Here is a 20,043-nt window from a genome sequence, read left to right on the forward strand (position 1 = left end):
TATACACCTTAATTTCAAAGTACTGCCCCCTAATCTCGCAAGTACGTCTTCTCGCTTGACTGGAAGCTTCTCCGCAACAACCCTATCAAGCTCTCCGAGGGTTTTGTTTCCTATTACAATAAGATCTCCATTCATTCTGCCAAGCTCCAAAACATGGATCCAACTTCTTCAATGGGTCATGATAGGACATTCCTTTCATCCCAGGTATTTGCCTAGTGAATCTCAACTGACTGCCTTCAATTCTACCATATCTTTTCTTAAATAAGGAGTGCACCGTTTTCCAAGCATGATTTCACCAGTACCTTACACAATTGAAACAATACTTCCCAATTTCTAAACTCCAATCCCGTGACAATAAAGGCTAATCATGTGCCTTCCTAACTACTTGCAGCATTGACTGTTAACGTCTGTATTCCATGTACAAGAACTTCTTGGTCACTCTGTACTTCACTCATTTGTAATTTCTGTTTACACAATAGCCTACTTCGAGCCCTCTTTCTGAAGTGCATGATCTTATATCTTTCCATATGAGGAACATCTGGCAGCTCTTGGGCTGTATTCCCTGAAGTTCAGGAGAATGAGGGGGGATCTCATAGAAACATTCCAAACATTAAAAGGCCTGAACAGATTAGATATAGCAAAGTTGTTTCCCATGGTAGGGGATTCTGGGACAAGAGGGCACAACTTCAGGATTGAAGGATGTCAATTTAGAACAGAGACGGGGAGAAATTACTTTAGTCAGAGGGTGGTAAATCTGTGGAATTTGTTGCCACGAGTGGCCAAGTCATTGGGTGTATTTAAGGCAGAGGTAGATTGGTTCTTGACTAGCCAGGGCATCAAATAGTATGGGGTGAAAGCAGGGGAGTGGGGATGACTGGAAGAATTGGATCAGCCCATGATTGAATGGCGAAAAGCAGACTCGATGGGCTGAATGGCCTACTTCTGCTCCTATATCTTATGGTCTTATAGTCTTAAACCCTGCCATGTTTTCAGCTATTCACTCAATCTACCTGCATCCTGTTATTTGGAAATCGACTACTACCAAGCTTACTGAAGCTAGGCTTTCCTCATCTTTTGAAAAAGTACGTCAATATTTAAGTAACTGGCAGTCGAACTGTGATTTGTAAGAGCACTGACAACATTCAGTGGTGTTGTGAAACTGAGCATTTCAAAATATTACCCTAGGACTCTTTGTCTGACATCATTTCCAATTGCTATGTAATCTCTATTTAAAACCTTATACTTTCATTAATGAGACTGTAAAATTTTTGCAAAAAGTGAAGGAAGATAGATTATTGATGATAAAATAAGTAAATGTACTATGCCAATTTCAGGTTATTGATAGCTTAAAATCTAAGGAATTTAAAGATAATGGACCAATTTGAGCCGGTCTCAACACACCCCTGTGACTTGCATCTCCTAGCTCCCACCCACTCTTTCCTACTTGGGAGTCCATTTGTGAGGACTCAGCAATGAAGTGGCACCACTCAGAAAGGTGGCATCCATCATTAAGAACCTCTACCACACAGGACATGCCCTCTTCTCTTTGCCGCCATCAGGAAGAAGGTACGGAGGCCTGAAGGCACACAGCTAACGATTCAGAAACAGCTTCTTCCCCTCTGCCATTCGATTTCTGAACGGAGATTGAACTTTTGAACACCACTTCACTACTTTTTTTTAATTTCCTACTTCTTGCACTACTTAGTTAGTTTAACTATTATATATATTGTTTACTGTAATGTACGGTTTTCTTTTTCTCTCTATCATCATATTTTGCATTGTACCGCTGCTGCAAAGTTAACAAATTTCGCATCACATGCCAATGATATTAAACCTGATTCTGATTCATACTGAGTACTTCTGAGCAGTTAGCCCACAGCATGATAAGTGCTACCTATCAAAGTGGGAAGGAATTTCAACTGTGGTTGAAACTGAGAGTGAAGTCATGCACTCTCAGCTTTTATGGTGGTATTACCAATGTCCAACATATCCAACAGCAGATTATCACAATAGCTGAGGGAAAACCGCCAGTGATCTGGCAGTGATATCATAGACCACTTTTCTCAAGATTGCCTTCTCCGCTATTTCCCCATTTTTCCTGTTGGTACCATCTGCCAAACAACCAGCTCTGCTGCCAAACACATCAGAAAGATGCCATGCGTCATTGACAATTCCAGGTCTGTAGATGCAGAAGGCCATCTTCCAAACCTGTCTGTAACCTCCTCCACTGAAAACCAGAGATCTTCCACCAGGCCTTCCTCAGCCAGTGGGGTAACAGTGATTAAGCCCCCAGCTTATGGCAAGGTCTGCACACCACCGCAGACTTCAAAGCTAAGTGCAGTGGTGCTGCCAACATTGCTGCCTCTCTCCCAGATGAGCTAAATCTTTTTTTTTACGCTCGGTTCGATGTTGCCAACACTGAGCCCACGAGAAGAGCCGTCAAAGCGACCCACACCTTGGTCATCTCCAAGGCTGAAATTCGCAGGTGTTTCCAACGAGTGGACATTCGCAAGGCTGTGGGACCAGACAGCATCCCAGGGCAGGTACTCAGGATGTGCGCAGCACAACTGGCAGGTGTGTTTACAGACATTTTTAATCTCTCCTTCTCCCGGTGTAGAGTGTCCTCCTGCTTCAAAACATCCACCATTGTCCCCGTACCTAAAACTACCAAGGTAACATGCCTGAACGACTGGCGTCCTGTCGCACTCACCTCAATAATCAGCGAATACTTTGAGAGGCTAGTGAAGGACTATATCTGCAGCATGCTACCACCCACACTGGGCCCCCTACAATTCGCCTACCGACACAACCGAATAACAGATGACACATCATCTGCAGCTCTACACACCATCCCTAAACATCTGGAGAAGAAGGATGCTTAAGTGAGAATGCTGTTCTTAGACTACAGTTCAGCATTCAACACCATAATTCCCTCCAGGCTTAACAAAAAGCTCAGAGACCTCAGCCTTCACCCTGCCTTGTGTAGCTGGATCCTGGACTTGCTGTCAGATCGCCGGCAGGAGGTAAGAGTAGGCTCCCTCACCTCTGCCCGTCTGACCCGCAACACAGGAGCCCCTTAGGGCTGTGTCCTAAGCCCCTTCCTTTACTACCTGTATACTAATGACAATTTAATCTGCTAATTAAATTTGCTGACAATACTATATTGATTGGCCCTATCTCAAATAATAACGAGGTAGCCTACAGAGAAGAAGTCATCACCCTGACACAATGGTGTCAAGAAAACAACCTCTCCCTCAATGTCGCAAAAACAAAGGAGCTGATTGTGATCTACAGGAGACAGGCTAACCCCTACTGACATCAACGGATCTGGGGTTGAGATGGTGAACAGCTTTAAGTTCCTCGGCATACACATCATCAAAGATCTCACCTGGTCTGTACATACCGGCTGTGTGGTGAAAAAAGCAGAACAGTGCCTCTTTCACCTCAGACGGTTGAAGAAGTTTGGCATGAGTCCCCAAACCCTAAGGACTTTCTACAGGGGCACAATTGAGAGCATTCTGATTGACTGCATCACTGCCTGGTATGGGAACTGTACTTCCCTCAATCGTAGGACTCAGCAGAGAGAGGTGTGGACAGCCCAGCACATCTGTAGATGTGAACTTCCCACTAATCAGGACATTTACAGAGACAGGTGTTTAAAAAGGGCCCAAAGGATCATTGGGGACCCGAGACACCCAACCACAAACTGTTCCTGCTGCTACCATCCAGGAAACGGTACCGCAGCATTAAAGCCAGGACCAACAGGCTCCGGGACAGCTTCTTCCATCAGGACAACAAGCTGATACAATTATATCAGTGTGAATTTATTTCTATGCTATATTGACTGTCCTGTTGTACATATGATTTATTACAAATTACTATAAATTGCACATTGCACATTTAGACAGAGACATAACCTAAAGATTCTTACTCCTCATGTATATGAAGGATGTAAGAAATAAAGACAATTCAATTCAAGTGGAATAGAACAAGCAAAAACACTAGGAAAGCAGACAAGAGCAGAATGCAAAAGATGCATGCAAAAAGAGGGCTTTGAATTATATCTTTGCTTGGGATATTCACGTTGTGATGGCTTTCATGTTTGAATTGTGGCCGAGAGGATACAGGGATGGTTAGTAGAAGAGGGAAGATAAGGAGAATGAGCTGCTGACCAAGAATCTGGGGTTGAAGGTTTGAGCTTGATTTTGTTCTTTATGAGCAGCATTGCCAGAAAGAAATATCTGACATTGCAGACGCCCTTTCTCTTCCATTGCCTCCTCCACCTCCTGTTCCTTAGTTTCCTCTCTGTTGTATCTTAACAAGGTTTGTTTCTTCACAGTAATAAATCTGTGGCACATGCAACCACCATGGCCAAAGGCAACCTAATGGACTAGAAGAGGGTTTCCCTTGCGTGCTTTATCTAGAGCACATCATTCCGCAACTAATCAATATCAACAAATTTGTTGTGATATGATTGAATTCACTGTAATTTGAGTACAGTTTTTCTGATAATAGCTCTTATTGCCCAGAAACCAGTCATCATGCATTGTCTAAAATTCATCTGGAGCAGCATAACACCACAGATTGACTGTTGCCTGGGTAAGAAGAATTCAACTGCATAAGGCCTATGGTCATTGAGTCAGTAGAATATCCTTCAGCACTAATACATGTCAGAAACAACATGTAGCACACAGAAATTAATGTGTATTTAGTCAATGGTTATCTCACACCATGGGGCAGTCACAAAACCCTCCATGATCACTCCATCTATTTTACTCCACGTGGTAGCAAAGCAGTTAGTTTGACACTATTACACAACAGGTTGTTGGAGTTGGAAGTACAATTCTGACATCATCTGTAAGGAGCTTGTACGTCCCTCCCTGTGAATGCCTGGGTTTCCTCCGGGAGCTCCGTTCCATCCCGCATTCCAAAAACGTACCAGTTGTTAGGTTAATTGGTCATTGTAAATTGCCCTCTGGTTGGGCTGGGGTTAAATTGGTGTGTTTCGTGGTGGTGCGGTTCACTGAGCTGGAACAGCCTCTAAATAAATAAAGAAGTAAATAATACCAATCCCACACTAATCGCACTTTTTCCCACATTTCCGTTAGCTCCTGCACACATAGATAAGTTAGGGTGACCAGTTAACATATAATCTCACACTTCTGTTCCAATGTATATTTGCTAAATAAATAAAGCTGAATCCTCACACAACCACAGAAAATAATGCTGCCGTCACACAGGTGCCTTTCTCCTGCCTCCTCCAGCAACTACTCCCATCCTATATGACCACCCATTCATTCCCAATTCCAACTTGGATGCCTTGACTGCGAGCAAACTCTCTGAAGCCTTGAAGTCAGCAGAATCTACTTTGTTTGCAGCACCACTGTAGGCATCCGAAAGAGCAGTCGACCACGAGAAGCACCAAGAATTGCAGAATTGTCTCAACAATGGGAGGAAATAAAACAGCAACAAGCCTGCATGCCTTTGATAGTCCTTTTAAATAATGCTGATGGGAGGGTGTGTGGGTGCTTAATGTGGCTTAGCAAGCTTTCAGTTGCTCAAACTTAAGTCATCAGCTGGGTCTTGAAGGTTTAAATGATGAGGTGGCATCAAATCAGTGTTGCTTGATTAGTATCATGAGGTTTGTGCTCTGTATTCTTACAGTAGACGCAATGACAAATGAGGCATTGCATCCTCAAAGCGCGCACACAAACCTCAGACATTATTTTGGATTTGCAATAGCATTCATGACACTGAAAAACATGTTTTTCTCACCCAATCAGTGATATAGCCCAGATTTATTTCCCAAAATAACGATGAGCTTAATGGAATCTATTAATCCGTAATGTACTTGTGGTGAGGGGGATGAAAATATGCATGATCTGCTTGATACTTTTGCATTTTTATGATGCTATTTAAGGGAGAACCGACACTGACTTGTTGCTCAGTGACATCCCCATTGGATAAGCAAACACGGCCTCTGGCTCACTCTACTGTGGAACCAGTGTGCCATTGTCATCAGGTCACACAAACCAAACCTGGAAGAAACAGTTGGGAATAAAAGGGAGTCATGTGCAACCTTAGGAATCTCTGGCCCATGTCCCTATCTTCCTTGTATTTTTTGGGGGGACTGCTTCGTCGAGCACCTCCGTTCCGTCCACCAAAACAGACAGGATCTCCCAGTAGCCACCCACTTCAACTCAGCTTCCCACTCCCATTCAGATATGCCCATACATGGCCTTCTCTACTACCATGATGAGGCTAAACTCGGGATGGAGGAGCAACACCTTATATACCGTCTAGGTAGTCTCCAGCCCCTTGGTATGAACATAGAATTCTCCAACTTCCAGTAATTCCCTCCCCCTCCCTTCCCTTATCCCTATTTCACTCTACCCCTCCCCCAGCTGCCTATCACCCCCCTCATGGTTCCGCCTCCTTCTACTACCCATTGTGTTTTCCCCTATTCTTTCTTCACCTTTCCTGCCTATCCCCTCCCTGCCTCCCCTCCCCCCCCCCTTTATCTTGCCCCTTACTGGTTTTTCACCTGGAACCTACCAGCCTTCTCCTTCCCACTCTCCCCCCACCTTCTTTACAGGGCCTCTGCCCCTTCTCTCTACAGTCCTGACGAAGGGTTCCTGCCGGAAACGTCGACCGATCTTTTCCATGGATGCTGCCCGACCTGCCGAGTTCCTCCAGCGTGTTGTGAGTGTTGTATTTTCCTTCAGTGGCAGAGTCAAAAAAGGCACAAATCTCTATGAAGTTGTGACAGGCAAAAATAGATAAGGGAAAATTAACTCCAACAGTGGCCTCTGGTTGGAACATGGTCTTGTCACACCAGTACCCCATTTTACCAATAGAAGACCTCATGTCCAAGTATTGACAATTACTAGGTTACATTACTGACAGAGTGAGGGACCATGGAGATATCCCCACGACTGAGTCCTGGCTGGTGCCAACAAGTACTGGACAACCCACTACTTAATCCAGTCAATTATTTCTATCAACACGATCACTAAACAAAAATGGCTATAAAATACTGCTGCAGCAAAATCAATGTGGAAAGACTCGAGAAGTCCTCAAAATACCTGTACATGGTCAGCACCTCATAAACAACTTGATGATTCCAATCCAACAGGAGCTGCAGGGTGCCTGCAGTCCCTGACTGAAAGTCTCATCATTCTATTAAAAACTGGGATGAGTTTGCTGAGGGTTACCAAGAAATTCAGAGTGGTAATTAATGGCAAAATATAACATTCTTGGACAGAACCTCAGGCACCTGAGAACAAGGCCCAAAAACAAGAAGACATTTTTGCTATGTGGAAAGATTGGACAGGCTTTTTATAAAAAAGAAAAACAACATATACACAGAAAGCCCTGGAGAAGTTCCATCATTGCTGTATCTGTCAAATCCACCAAATTAATTGGTCAGATGAGTGAACTATCATCAGCATCCTCTCTGAAACCAATATCTCCACGTGTGAGGGACTCATTCACCAAGAGAGACCAGGACATGTTGCCTGTCTGGAAACAAGTACTCTAAACAATTTGGCCAGAGGTTTCCAGGATAACAGAGAAAATATTTCAAGGACATTCTCAAAGTGCCCTCAACGATTGTATTATTTTTACTTGGGCAAGTGTTTTAAAGGTAAGTTACGTCCAGCAAGTTTAAGTGAATTCTTTGGCGCAATGGCTGTAAGTACAAACATGAAAGTATTGCATGATTGTCTTATTCACAAACATTGACAAATAAATTGTTCCATGCCTGGACCAATTTCATCGTCAATGCTCGGTGAATCAGAAAATTAATGATGCACATGTTGCCAATGTATGCTTTGGGTGTAAGATTCCACTGTAAATTTCTGGTGTGCTTTAGGCCTCAGCTATTGGTTTTGCCCTGCATATACAGTTCACTTGAGGCCCCACGCACACTGAGTGTCACAGTTCGCTGTGAGGGGAAGGGTGCTAGCCTGGCTCATAATTTGCCACAGAGTGACGGGACCAAGATCAGAGTTAGGTGGTGAAGTGGGTTGGATTGGTTGGAGAGGCGGGAAAAGGGGCTAGGTTGTGGTTCCAAATGGTACCGAAAGCAGGATTTGCAGAAAACTTTAAACGTGACTTAGGTTCTCCTGGTGCAGTTCTCTCAAGCCTTGCCTCTGCAAGAAGTTCACAATTAACTTTCTCTACTGCACGACGAGCTAACATTATCAAAGGGCTACCTTGGATTCTGTTGATATTAGCTCTAAACTAAGCTGTTGGATGTCACTGCGCTTTCCCCTCCGCAGGAGAAAATGTACACTGGGGACCCTGAAACAATCTGGTGATCTTTATGAACCACAATATAATTATCTCCAATCATATCTGGCAATTAAACTGTTGATAAAATTATTTTGCAAAGTGCAGAAAAATAAGATTGCTTTTTAAATATAACAGTGAAGGGATTAAGGCAATTAGGCAAATAGCAGGAGGCAAATAGTGGAGTGAATTAATACTTTTCTGACAAACTTTACCTGGCAAAGTTTCTTGTGGAATAGTAATAAAAGCATTTTTTTTCTCTCTGGACTTAAAACTTGATACAGGAAGCAGAAGATTAATCACACAAAGTAAGTAGCTTGTGGGCAGGATGCCAGCGGGCTTCAGAATAAAAGCAGCTAAGATGAACAAACTTGCAGCAAATACAGTTTAATTCTGACCTGAGAACGATGGAAGAATAAAGAGGGACGGTTCTCCCTTTGACAGGCTGCTTAATTTAAATAGAACAGGAACAGGTGGGCAGTTGGAGGATGGAGGAGAGGGGAAGATTTGCAAACACAGCGGTTTTTCAATATGCACATTCACAAATTTTAGAAGCTGGAGGAAATTGAGTAAGAATGTCGACAGTAATTCCACAGTTTAAAAATGTGTGATTTATGTTTTTGTTTCGGATATGACATTATATAAGAAGTTGGTGAGGCCTAATTTGGAGTATTGTGTGCGGTTTTGGTCACCTACCTACAAGAAAGATGTAAATAAAGTTGAAAGAGTACAGGGAAAATTTACAAGGATGTTGCTAGGTCTGGAGGAAAGATTGAATAGGTTAGGATTGGGAGGAGATCTGAGAGAGGTATACAAATTTATGAAGGGTATAGATAGGGTAAATGCAAGGATGCTTTTTCCACTGAGTTTGGGTGGGACAACAAATAGAGGTGATGGGTTAAGGGTAAAAGGTGAAAAGTTTAAGGGGAAACGTGATGGAAAACTTCTTCACTCAGAGGATTGTGAGAGTGTGGAACAAACTGCCAGCACATATGGTGCACAGGAGCTCGATTTCAACTTTTAAGAGAAGTTAGGATAGGTACGTGGATGGTAGGAGTATGGAGAGCTATGGTCCCAGGGCAGGTTGATGGGAGTAGACAGTTTAAGTGTTTCAGCATGGGGGTTTAGATGGGCCAAAGGTCTGTTTCTATGCTGTAGTTTTCTATGACTCTATGTGTTTCTGATGTGAAAGCTACTTTTTCTATAAAAGACATGACTCTGTCTGCACATCAGAATACACGCATCAAGATACCCACAATGAATTTTACCTCGACTTCATGCCATAAAAAATTTCACTAAACAAAATTCCTTTGTACTTTGAGCAAATATTGTGTATACTTGATTGTGTATACTGAATAATTGCTGAAAATACAAAGGAATTTTCTAAGTGGAGACAATTAATACAAACACCAAAGAGCAACGTTAAATCCCTGGCTGGACTGAAGCTGGGATTGTTCCCCTTTGCAAAGAGATTAAGGGAAATTTAGAACTGTATACAGAATTATGAAGGGCTTGAATAGAGCATTTTGGGAGAAATTACTTCCTTTTGCAAATGGATCTACAGATCACTGATTTATAAGGAACTTGAGGGAAAATTTAGCAAATACAGAATGTGAATGAGATCAAAATAAATCACCACTTGAAAGTCTGGAGGAAGCAGTTTCCACAGGAACATTCAAACAACATTTGGACATTTATCTGAAGAGATTTATTTGGCAGAATAATAAGGAAAACACCGAGTAATCCCAACTGTCCTGCTCTTCAAAAACAAATTCAGAACTTCTGATATAAAAACAAAAAATATTTTGAAATATCTAATTTTCTTGAATGATCTCATTTTTATTACGCACCCAAAAGAGATGTGGAAATATTCCAGGATATTGCATAGTTTGAAAATGATGGGCACCTATCAAATCAGCAAGTTTCAATATGAATATCTATAAAACCAATGCTGTGCATTCATTCCTCGCCTGATTCTGTTGTGACAAGGACAGAGTTCCACTTTAAGCAGATTTTTGTTATAAAGGTCAGTCTCACATCAGGCCCTTATCATTTCCTGTTTAGACCAGCAGTGTACCAGTGTAATACAGAGGAAAGTGCATATCTACAATCCGTTCAAAAATAGGATGATTTTACAGTTTCATCCATCAATTATCTCATTTTAATATATTCTATGCAGCAATTTCACAATTTATTAAATTCCCTTTGAGAACAAAGTTTCAGCCAGCTCATAATCTTAACTGAGGCATTGTAAATCCTATTGAAAAGCATGATTAAACAGTTCATATTCAGAAAGACGAACACACCAGAATTATTTAACAGGAGCAACACACATAAAGTGCTGAAGGAACTCAGCAAGTCAGGCAGCATCTGATGAAGAGTATCGATCCAAAACATCAAATTTTTATTTCCTTCCATAAATGCTGCCTAACCTGTTGAGTTCTGCCAGCATCTTGTGTGTGTTGTTCAAGATTTCCAGCATCTGAAGAACCTCTTTGGTCTCACATACAACAGGAATATATATTTAAAATGGAGAGGCTTACCCTTCCAATTAGAAGAGGAACTTCTGTCGAGACCATGCAAACATCTCTCCAGGGCATGATGGATACGATCCTCTGTACAGGAGGTATGCTGCATTTTATATCAGCTCCTAAAGAAACCAAAGACAAAAAAGAATTCCACTGGTACTCCAACCGAGAAAAACTGACTACAGTATTCAGGTTAGTGACCATAAAATAATAAAGGAGAATTACAGCAATCCAGATTTTAAAATCTTAGAGCCACTGCTGTGAGGCCTCAGTCTTCTGATTTGTCTTTCTCATTTTTTTGAGTCCTTTAAAGAGCGTTTTTTTGTGTGGAGGAAAGGACGATATTTCCTTAATTTCATAATCTCAAGTAATTTTACTGAAGTCAGGAATTCCCATGTAACACTGAGAGCTAAAAAGTGATGTCATGGTGTTGAGTATACTGTGTCAAGAAGAACATTACAACAATGTGTTGATTTCAACATTTTATACTTGGACAAGCCATACCGAAGAGACACAGGAAAGAAAGAATTGTTCCATCTTTGATCAATAGATGCAGCCAACTCAAAGCAGGCAACTCTGATAAACAGGATGAGGACACTGAAACGTTTAAGATCTTAATTCCCTTTTCTTTAGTTAGAACTGATTTATCAACTCTAATAAAAATGGCTGAGTGTGAGGATTATAAGAAACTGGAAACTGCAGAGGGTTTCACAAATCCAATCTTTTGCCAATGAATCATAAAATAGATTCAAAGAACAATGCCAGGACCGACAGGTATAACTCAATTCAGTAGGACCACCCACATCTTAGGAGCAAAGTAGCTAGTCGCATTTGTCTTTCTCCTATACCCAACAATTACACTCAGTGGCCACTTTGTTAGGTACAATAGTGGATTCTGGTGTGATCTTCTGCTGCTGTAGCCCATCCACTTCAAGGTTCAATGTACTGTGCATTCAGAGATGCTCTTCTGTACACCACTGTTGTAATGGATGGTTATTTGATTTACTGTCGCCTTCCTGTCAGCTTGAAAAAGTCTGGCCATTCTCCTCTGACCTCTCTCATTAACAAGGTCCCTTCACCCACTGAATTGCCACTCACTGGATTTTTTTTGGGACCATTCTCTGTAAACTCTAAAGACTGTTGTGCATGAAAATCCCAGGAGATCAGCAGTTTTTGAGATACTCAAACCACCCTATCTGGCACCAACAATCTTTCCATGATCAAAGTCACTTAGATTGTATTTGTTCCCCATTCTGATGTTTGATCTGAACAACAACTGAACTTCTTGACCATATCTCCATGCATTTATGCATTGAGTTGCTGCCAAGTGATTGGCTGATTAGATATTTGCATTATTGAGTAGTTATACAGATGTACCTAAAAAAGTGGCCACTGAATGTTCTTTAACTTCAAATACTTGTCCTATTTCCTTTTGAAAACCACAGATGCATCTGCATGCACAATACTTTCAGGAAGTGCATTCTAGATCATGATAATGCTTTGTTATGTCTGGTCTAATCTTCTTCAGTGACCCTATGTGCAGAAATAAAGATGGAACTGAGGAAGTTACTGTCTGCTACTACTACATCATTAACTTGCCCTGAAACCTCCCAGTGTTTCACAGGGAACTGAAGAAGTGCTGAACTTTGAGAAACGTGAGTTTCTCTTAAACACACAATGGGAAGTAACATATTAACAGTATGTATAAAAGAAATCTTATAATCATGTTGCAAATAATAAACAAAGAAGATCCTTTATAACCAGCTTTATGAAGATTTTCCCACTTTGCAAGGAAGCTGATAAAGTTTGGCAGAAGTTATTTAGTTTGATTAATGTGTTGCTCTCATATAATAGCCTTTCTCAAGGAGTGATCACTCTTTTTGACCATGAACATTGTGTTCAAAATTGCTGAATGTATACAGACCACTTTCTGAGGTTGTACACCACAGGTTCCTGCCTATTGTATGTTCACTCAGAGACAAGTACATTACCATCTAGGTGAAGATTCACTCCTACCTTTCAATATTAACTGATTATCAGGCCACAAAGACAGCATACTTCTAGCATCAAACAGGAATTCTGCAGATGCTGGAAATTCAAGCAACACACATCAAAGTTGCTGGTGAACGCAGCAGGCCAGGCAGCATCTGTAGGAAGAGGTGCAGTCGACGTTTCAGGCCGAGACCCTTCGTCAGGACTAACTGAAGGAAGAGTGAGTAAGGGATTCCCTTACTCACTCTTCCTTCAGTTAATCCTGACGAAGGGTCTCGGCCTGAAACGTCGACTGCACCTCTTCCTACAGATGCTGCCTGGCCTGCTGCGTTCACCAGCAACTTTGATGTGTGATACTTCTAAGCATGCTCTTTTGACCACTATTTTAGTGGAATCAGTGGACAATGTAATCTCATAAAAATACATTTACTATCAATGACATAATACTGTAAACAGACGTTCTACACTTGGATGTTCTAACTTCTTAAGTTATGTTTGTCCATTGACGTGGTCTTTGCAATAGTTGCACACTAATCACTCATTTTCTGAGGACTGAATTGGATTTTTCAAAGGAAAAGCTTAGCATTAAACTAACAGTTTCAAGGAGGTGCCTAAAGCAACTTATAATATTTCAGCGCAAACACGAGGAAATCTGCAGATGCTGGAATTTCAAGCAACACACATAAAAATTGCTGGTGAACGCAGCAGGCCAGGCAGCATGTCTAGGAAGAGGTACAGTCAACGTTTCGGGCTGAGACCCTTCGTCAGGACTAAGGAAGGGTCTCGGTCCGAAATGTCGACTGTACCTCTTCCTAGAGATGCTGCCTGGCCTGCTGCATTCACCAGCAACTTTTATGTGTGTTGCTTATAATATTTCAGTGGAGGTCTTTAAGATACAGTATATGGTGATACAAGAGAGTAGAATCTGGAACTATGACTTTCTGTTAGATGAAGAAAGTGGTGAATCTGTGGAATTCTTTGCCACAGACAGCTGTGGAGGTAAACTTTATGTATACTTCAGGCAGAGGCTGATAGATTCTTGATTGCTCAGGGCATGAAAGAATATGGGGAGAAGGCAGGAGATTGGGGCTGAGAGGAAAATTAGATCAGCCATAATGAAATGGTGGAGCAGACACGATGGGCCAAATGACCTAATTCTGCTCTTATGTCCTATGGTGTTAAGAACTCGATGGGTCATGTGCCATATGTGGAACTAAACAAATTGTTGATGTTTTACATCAAAACTCTGCATGAAGACGTCAACTCTGCACGAGTCCTGCAATCCAGTGCTGAATGTATTGGAAGACTGATCATCCAGAGTTCTCTGAGGTACAGAATTCCAAAGATTTACATGCTCTGCATGAAGATATTTTTCCTAATCACAGTCATAAATAGTGAACCCCTTATCTTAAACCCTTTTACACCCCCCCAAACCCCCAGTCTAGGCTTGCCAGCTTGAACTTCACAACATCTACCCTGCCAGTCCTTACATGAAGATTGTAACATAAAATAAAACAATAATATTGTCTGACTTTTCAAAGAGACTGATAAGTAGGTGGGTGAAGGCTGCCTCTTCAATAGTAGAGATGTTTTTTTGTGATAATTCCTTAGAAAATGTTAGTGAATATGGGGATTTATATATGATGCCAATAAATGTTTAATTTCCCCTTGGAAACCACCTCCTTTCATGACCCTTGTAACAAACATTGGGTAGAATAGTAACTAAAATATTAGATGAATTACATTTATGAATTAAATAAAATTCTTTCACCATATTAATTACTACTTGTCCTACATTTCATATTCTTGTTAATTTTAAATCAATTATTTCAAACTACAAGATAATTCGATATCATTTGGCACAAAAGAAGCATTTTGAATTGTGCTGACTAGTGAAACTTTCTATAGCAACTGATCTCAACTGTTGTCAGAAACAGCTGACTCTGTGGCTTTTCACACTTAATTCCTTTAGCATGAGCTCCATATGCAGAAGAAGAGCTTAATAAATCATCCTAACATACATCCTGAAATCATCTTGAAACTGCAGCTGCCGACTGATAGAACCCACAGTGCCAAATTTTTGCTCAACCAATCAATTCATCTATATTCCTTTGCAGACTCTGCCCTAGAAAATGGACTTCAAATTCCTGTCCTTCAGGTCTTATGTGCTACAATTCCGATTTTACCTTAAGTGGATTATAATGGAGAACATTTCCAAGTTAAATTGCAACATCGATCAGATCTGGCACTTCTGTGAGCTTTTCTCATTAACTTGCCTGATATTTTCTGAGCACCGATTACACTACTGATGATTACTAGCATCATGTACATCTCCACTGTACCAAAATAAATTGGGAGCAAGATGTTCCATACCACAGTCATCATTCAGAAATAATATAGCGTATTAATTTGCCACTGGTTTTGTTATTTAAAGGGACATCATGTTCTCATTGGGATACGTGACTGGGAACTTTCAAAACTGACCATAGGCTATTCTGATGGCTTCTCTACATGCAAAGAACATGCTAAAACAAAACAATTATTTTCTCTTCCATTTAGCCTCTGGGGCATTATTCCATGAGTGCCTCACTGAGTATGCTACTGGAGCAGTCTGTTAGTGGAGATACTGTCTAATTCACCACTTCTCACACTGTCAAAGCTCAGGAGCTGCGACCACCAAAATTAGAGCCAAGAGCAACACAGGTACGAGGAAAGTGTTTGAAGGTTTCACTGATATACTCGAAATGAGATTTTGTTGTCTGCATCAGAGGTGCCCTGAAACCTGATCTACTTGAGGCAGAGCGGGAGATACAGGGAGAAGGAAAAGGCTATAGGGAAGAGCAACGTTTAAACTCTCAGAAGAGCACAGGAGACAGGTGATATCTCTACAGAAGATAAAGGCCTTCCAAACTGAGAGGCAACTTTTATAAGCTACAAGTAAAATAAAATTTCTCATTGCAAACTGTGTTAACCCCTCTTCATGCAAAGCTTATCACCAGCACAATCCACCAATATAGGCCAGGAGAGGTCAGATGACACATCAAGTTCCCTCGCATTCTGCTGTGGAGGTCCATTTGACTGAATTTTAAAAAACATTGAATAATATATCCTGCAACATCTTCATACTTCCAGATGAATACTTAAAGGAATCAGACTTCCACATAAGACACGTTTTCTTCCCCACGCTACAGGTATAAAGAGTGTTTTACCAATTGTTTCAATATAGCTTTTGACATCATGGTTTTTAGCATTACTCCATTGTGTGCGGATTTTCACTACAGGTAGAAACTCTTGTCGCCACATCCTGCAGGACTTCTTTATGAGTGCGTACTAGGTCGCCTTAACACCTGCTGGACGGAATCGTTCTCTGGTTATTTATCTCATTAACCAGAACTTTAAAATCCCCCAAGGAACTTTTTTCCTCTACCTTACAGCCCCACCCAGCCAAAGGGCGTAGCTACTGTGGAGTGGCGTGTCTAATCCCTGGATATTAAAGCATCATTACGTAGGTGGGTTTGCACTGGGACTTGCACTGGTTTTGTTTCATTACCTGTTGATATGTATAAATCATTTCAAACTGGATTTAGGCCAATATTGATAAATAATGTGGTGACCCAACTGGTCTTTAGCACTAAATATAGTCAAGTTTTAGCCATAGGAAATTGGTCCAGTTCTATTTGTAATCAATTGTATCCTCCTCACAATCACCTTTCCCACCTATCCTAGCCTCTCAGTAAAATTGAATGCAGAAGACTCAGTTCCTGCATCTAAATTGCAAACAGTGAGGATCCAGTTTTGACTCCAATGGCAGACTATTAGTTACTGGGTGAAGAGATAGGTTTGTTGAGCTGGCAAAACCGGCTGGAGTCAGTAAGGGAAATTCTAAGATCATAGACATTGGTTCTGAATATAATATTAACAGTATGAGATCTGGAGGAGCAACAGACCTCAAACATCTAAGGCTGCACATACATGTTAGATTAGATTAGATTATGAGGACACACAGTCCTCTTTTATTGTCATTTAGTAATGCATGCATTTAGAAATGATACAATGTTCCTCCAGAATGATATCACAGAAACACAAGACAAACCAAGACTGAAAAACTGACAAAAAACACATAATTATAATATATAGTTACAATGGTGCAAAGCAATACCGTAATTTGATAAAGAACAGACCATGGGCACGGTAAAAAAGTCTCAAAGTCTCTCAAAAGTCCCATTATCTCAGGCAGATGGTAGAAGGAAGAAAAACTCTCCCTGCCATGAGCTTCCAGTGCCGCAAACTTGCTGATGCAGCGCCCTGGAAGCACCCGACCACAGCCGACTCTTGAGTCCATCCGAAAACTTCGAGCCTCTGACCAGACCTCCGACACCAAGCATCGAGCACCATCTCTGCCGAGCACTTTGACCCTGGCCCGGGCAACAGACGATAGGCAAAGCCGAGGATTTGGGGCCTTCCCCTCCGGAGATTCTGGATCGCATAGTAGCAGCGGCCGCGAAGCAGGCATTTCAGAAGTTTTTCCAGATGTTCCTCTGTGATTCTCACGTCCGTCTCCATCAAATCAGGATTGTGGATGGTACCTACCTACAAATACGATATCATTTCAGAGCGGCCACATGCGCTGCGTCGCGTCGCCATCTTCTCCTCCCCTCTTTCTGGGGTGGCACGGTAGAGTAGCAGTTAGTGTAATGTTAATACAGCACTAACAACCTGGGTTCAATTCCACCGCTGGGTTTGCTCCAGATGCCCTGGTTTCCTTCCATATTCCAAAGATGTACATGTTAGTAGGTTAGTTGGTCACATGTGTGTAACTGGGCAGTGCAGGCCCTTTGGGCCAGAAGAGACAATTCCATGCTGGAGCTCCAAATAAAATAAAAATGTCATTTAAACATAATGAAAAGGTTCAAAACTTCAGCCTCTATTTTGAGAAAGCTAGAGAACAAAACAAAAGGTGTTTAGTTCTGATCATGCAGAGTTCTGATTCAGGCATTACACAAGGATGAATAAGGATGTATTGCCTTCAAGAAACATATGTTAAAAATCATCAGATTAATACCAAAGCATGTAAATTCAAAGGACCTGTAGACATTTGAACAAAATAACACACAATGGAGCAATCACTCTACAGATCTAATTATACCTAGAGCTATAGAATACTACAGCACAGAAAACAGGCCATTCGGCCCTTCTAGTCTGTGCCGAAACTTTATTCCGCTAGTCCCATTGACCAGCTCCCAGCCCATAACCCTCCAGACCTTTCCCATCCATGTATCTATCCGATTTATTCTTAAAACTTAAGAGTGAGCCCATATTTACCACATCAGATGGCAGCTTGTTCCACACTCCCACCACTCTCTGAAGGAAGAAGGTCCCCCTAAACCTTTCCCCTTTCACCCTAAAGCCATGTCCTCTTATATTTACCTCTCTTAATCTAAGTGGAAAGAGCCTACTCACATTTACTCTGCCTATACCACTCATAATTTTGTAAACAAAATAGGTGCTGCCTGGCCTGCTGAGTTCCTCCAGCATCTTCTATGTGTTGCTTTGATTAATTCCCTGCATTTTTGGGAGCTATTGGTGAATAGGAGCTGCTTGATAGCACCATTAATGACATTGTCAATCACTTTGCTAATAACAGACATTGGGTAGTAATTAATTAAGTAGGATTTATCTTGCATTTTGTGAACAGGATATTATTAAACAATTGTCTGCATTGATAGGTATTGTTATAACAATGGCTAGAGGTGCAATTAGTTCTGGAGCACAGGTTCTTCAACTAGACTAGGATGTTGCCTCATTACCTTGAAAGATTAGCATTTCACCAGTAGCTTGGGAAAATTCCATAGAGAAGCACAGCACAAAAACAGGACCTGTGGCCATTCTAGTCCATGTTGAAACCATTTAAGCTACCTACTCCCATTGACCTGCACTGGGACCATAGCCCTCCATACCCCTACTATCCGTGTAACTATCCAAACTTCTCTTAAACATTGAAATTGAGCTCCCATGCACCACTTGTGCTGCAAGCTCATTCCACACTCTCACAACCTTCTGAGTGAAGAAGTTTCTCCTCATGTTCCCCTTCAACATTTCACCTTTCACCCTTAACCTATGACCTCTAGTTGAAGTCCCACCAAATCTCAGTGGAAAAAAAAACTCACTGTTCTTGTATGATCTTTACATGTGTAGTATCATCACTACATTTCCAACAGCAAAAAAAAGAAAATCAGGTGCACAATTTATGCCAATGAATAAGTTGCTTCCACTTCTGTTAGGAAAGCATTTATCTTGGATTACCATACACTCAGCTTTTCCCAATAAGAATTGAACAAATAATGAAAAAGAAAAACAAGTTTTGAAACAGAATTGGAAAATACTGGGAAAACTCAGCAGGCCAGGAAGCGTTAATGGAAAGAGGCAGTTAAGTGTGTGTGTGTGTGTGTGCGTGTGTGTGTGTGTGTGTGTGCGCGCGCGCGCATGTCCCTTTATCAAACTCAAGCAAATAACCTTTCTAAAGACTGAAAACAGTGGGGGAAAAAACCTTGCACAAAAATACTCCTATGTATATGTGACAACATAAACCAGATAAACCAGAACAGATGAAAGTAAAGATTATATCTCCTTGGTTACAAGGACGGATAATTGAACTATGCCATAAAACCCTGTCATGTGAACCTGGAAAATGTACTGGTGGCATGACAAGTACCATTGCAGCCCACCCAAAAATGAAATTGTCGGATAGAGAGAAACCTTTGATACTTTCTTAACAAAGCTGTAAATATTTCCAAATTTTTGAAGAATATTCTCTTCTAATATGTGTATATTTGTATATCTATGTACTTGTCACGCTACTGTGACACTGTAATTTCTTTTGAGATCAATAAAGTATCTATCTATCTATTTGGAAATTTGCAAGATTTGCCTATCAGAGGCAAGACTCTTTGTGGAATCCTAAAGTTTATCGGAGGATATGACTAACACATAATACAGAATTAAATCTAGAAATCTCATCCAGCTATGCAAAGCTGTGGAACTATTCAAAGCCAGACAAAAATAATGGTTGGCCAATAGTAGGAAGTGCACACGATGAAGTGTGAGATAAAAGGCAAAACAGGGAAAGCACTACCAAAACATTTTAAAAGTCACAAGCCCTGTGGGCAACAACGTGCAAGACTGAAAAAGACACCTATGGACTATAGATGTCAACAGTTGAGTTTATTGTCAT

The 20,043-nt window shown here is 41.2% G+C and overlaps 1 protein-coding gene across 1 annotated transcript in view; it reads right to left on the minus strand.

Annotated features, from left to right (window-relative positions):
- The window catches only part of pik3r5 (phosphoinositide-3-kinase, regulatory subunit 5), a 102,977-nt gene that overhangs the window by 66,422 nt on the left and 16,512 nt on the right, over positions 1-20,043 (minus strand). Inside the window, exon 2 of the mRNA XM_072242534.1 lies at positions 10,836-10,942. Coding sequence (XP_072098635.1) covers positions 10,836-10,929 — 94 coding nt within the window. The 5' untranslated portion in view covers positions 10,930-10,942. The remainder of the gene's footprint in view (positions 1-10,835; positions 10,943-20,043) is intronic.

This window comes from Mobula birostris, chromosome 24, assembly GCF_030028105.1.
Source record: "Mobula birostris isolate sMobBir1 chromosome 24, sMobBir1.hap1, whole genome shotgun sequence".
In the NCBI taxonomy this organism is placed as follows: Eukaryota; Metazoa; Chordata; class Chondrichthyes; order Myliobatiformes; family Myliobatidae; genus Mobula; species Mobula birostris.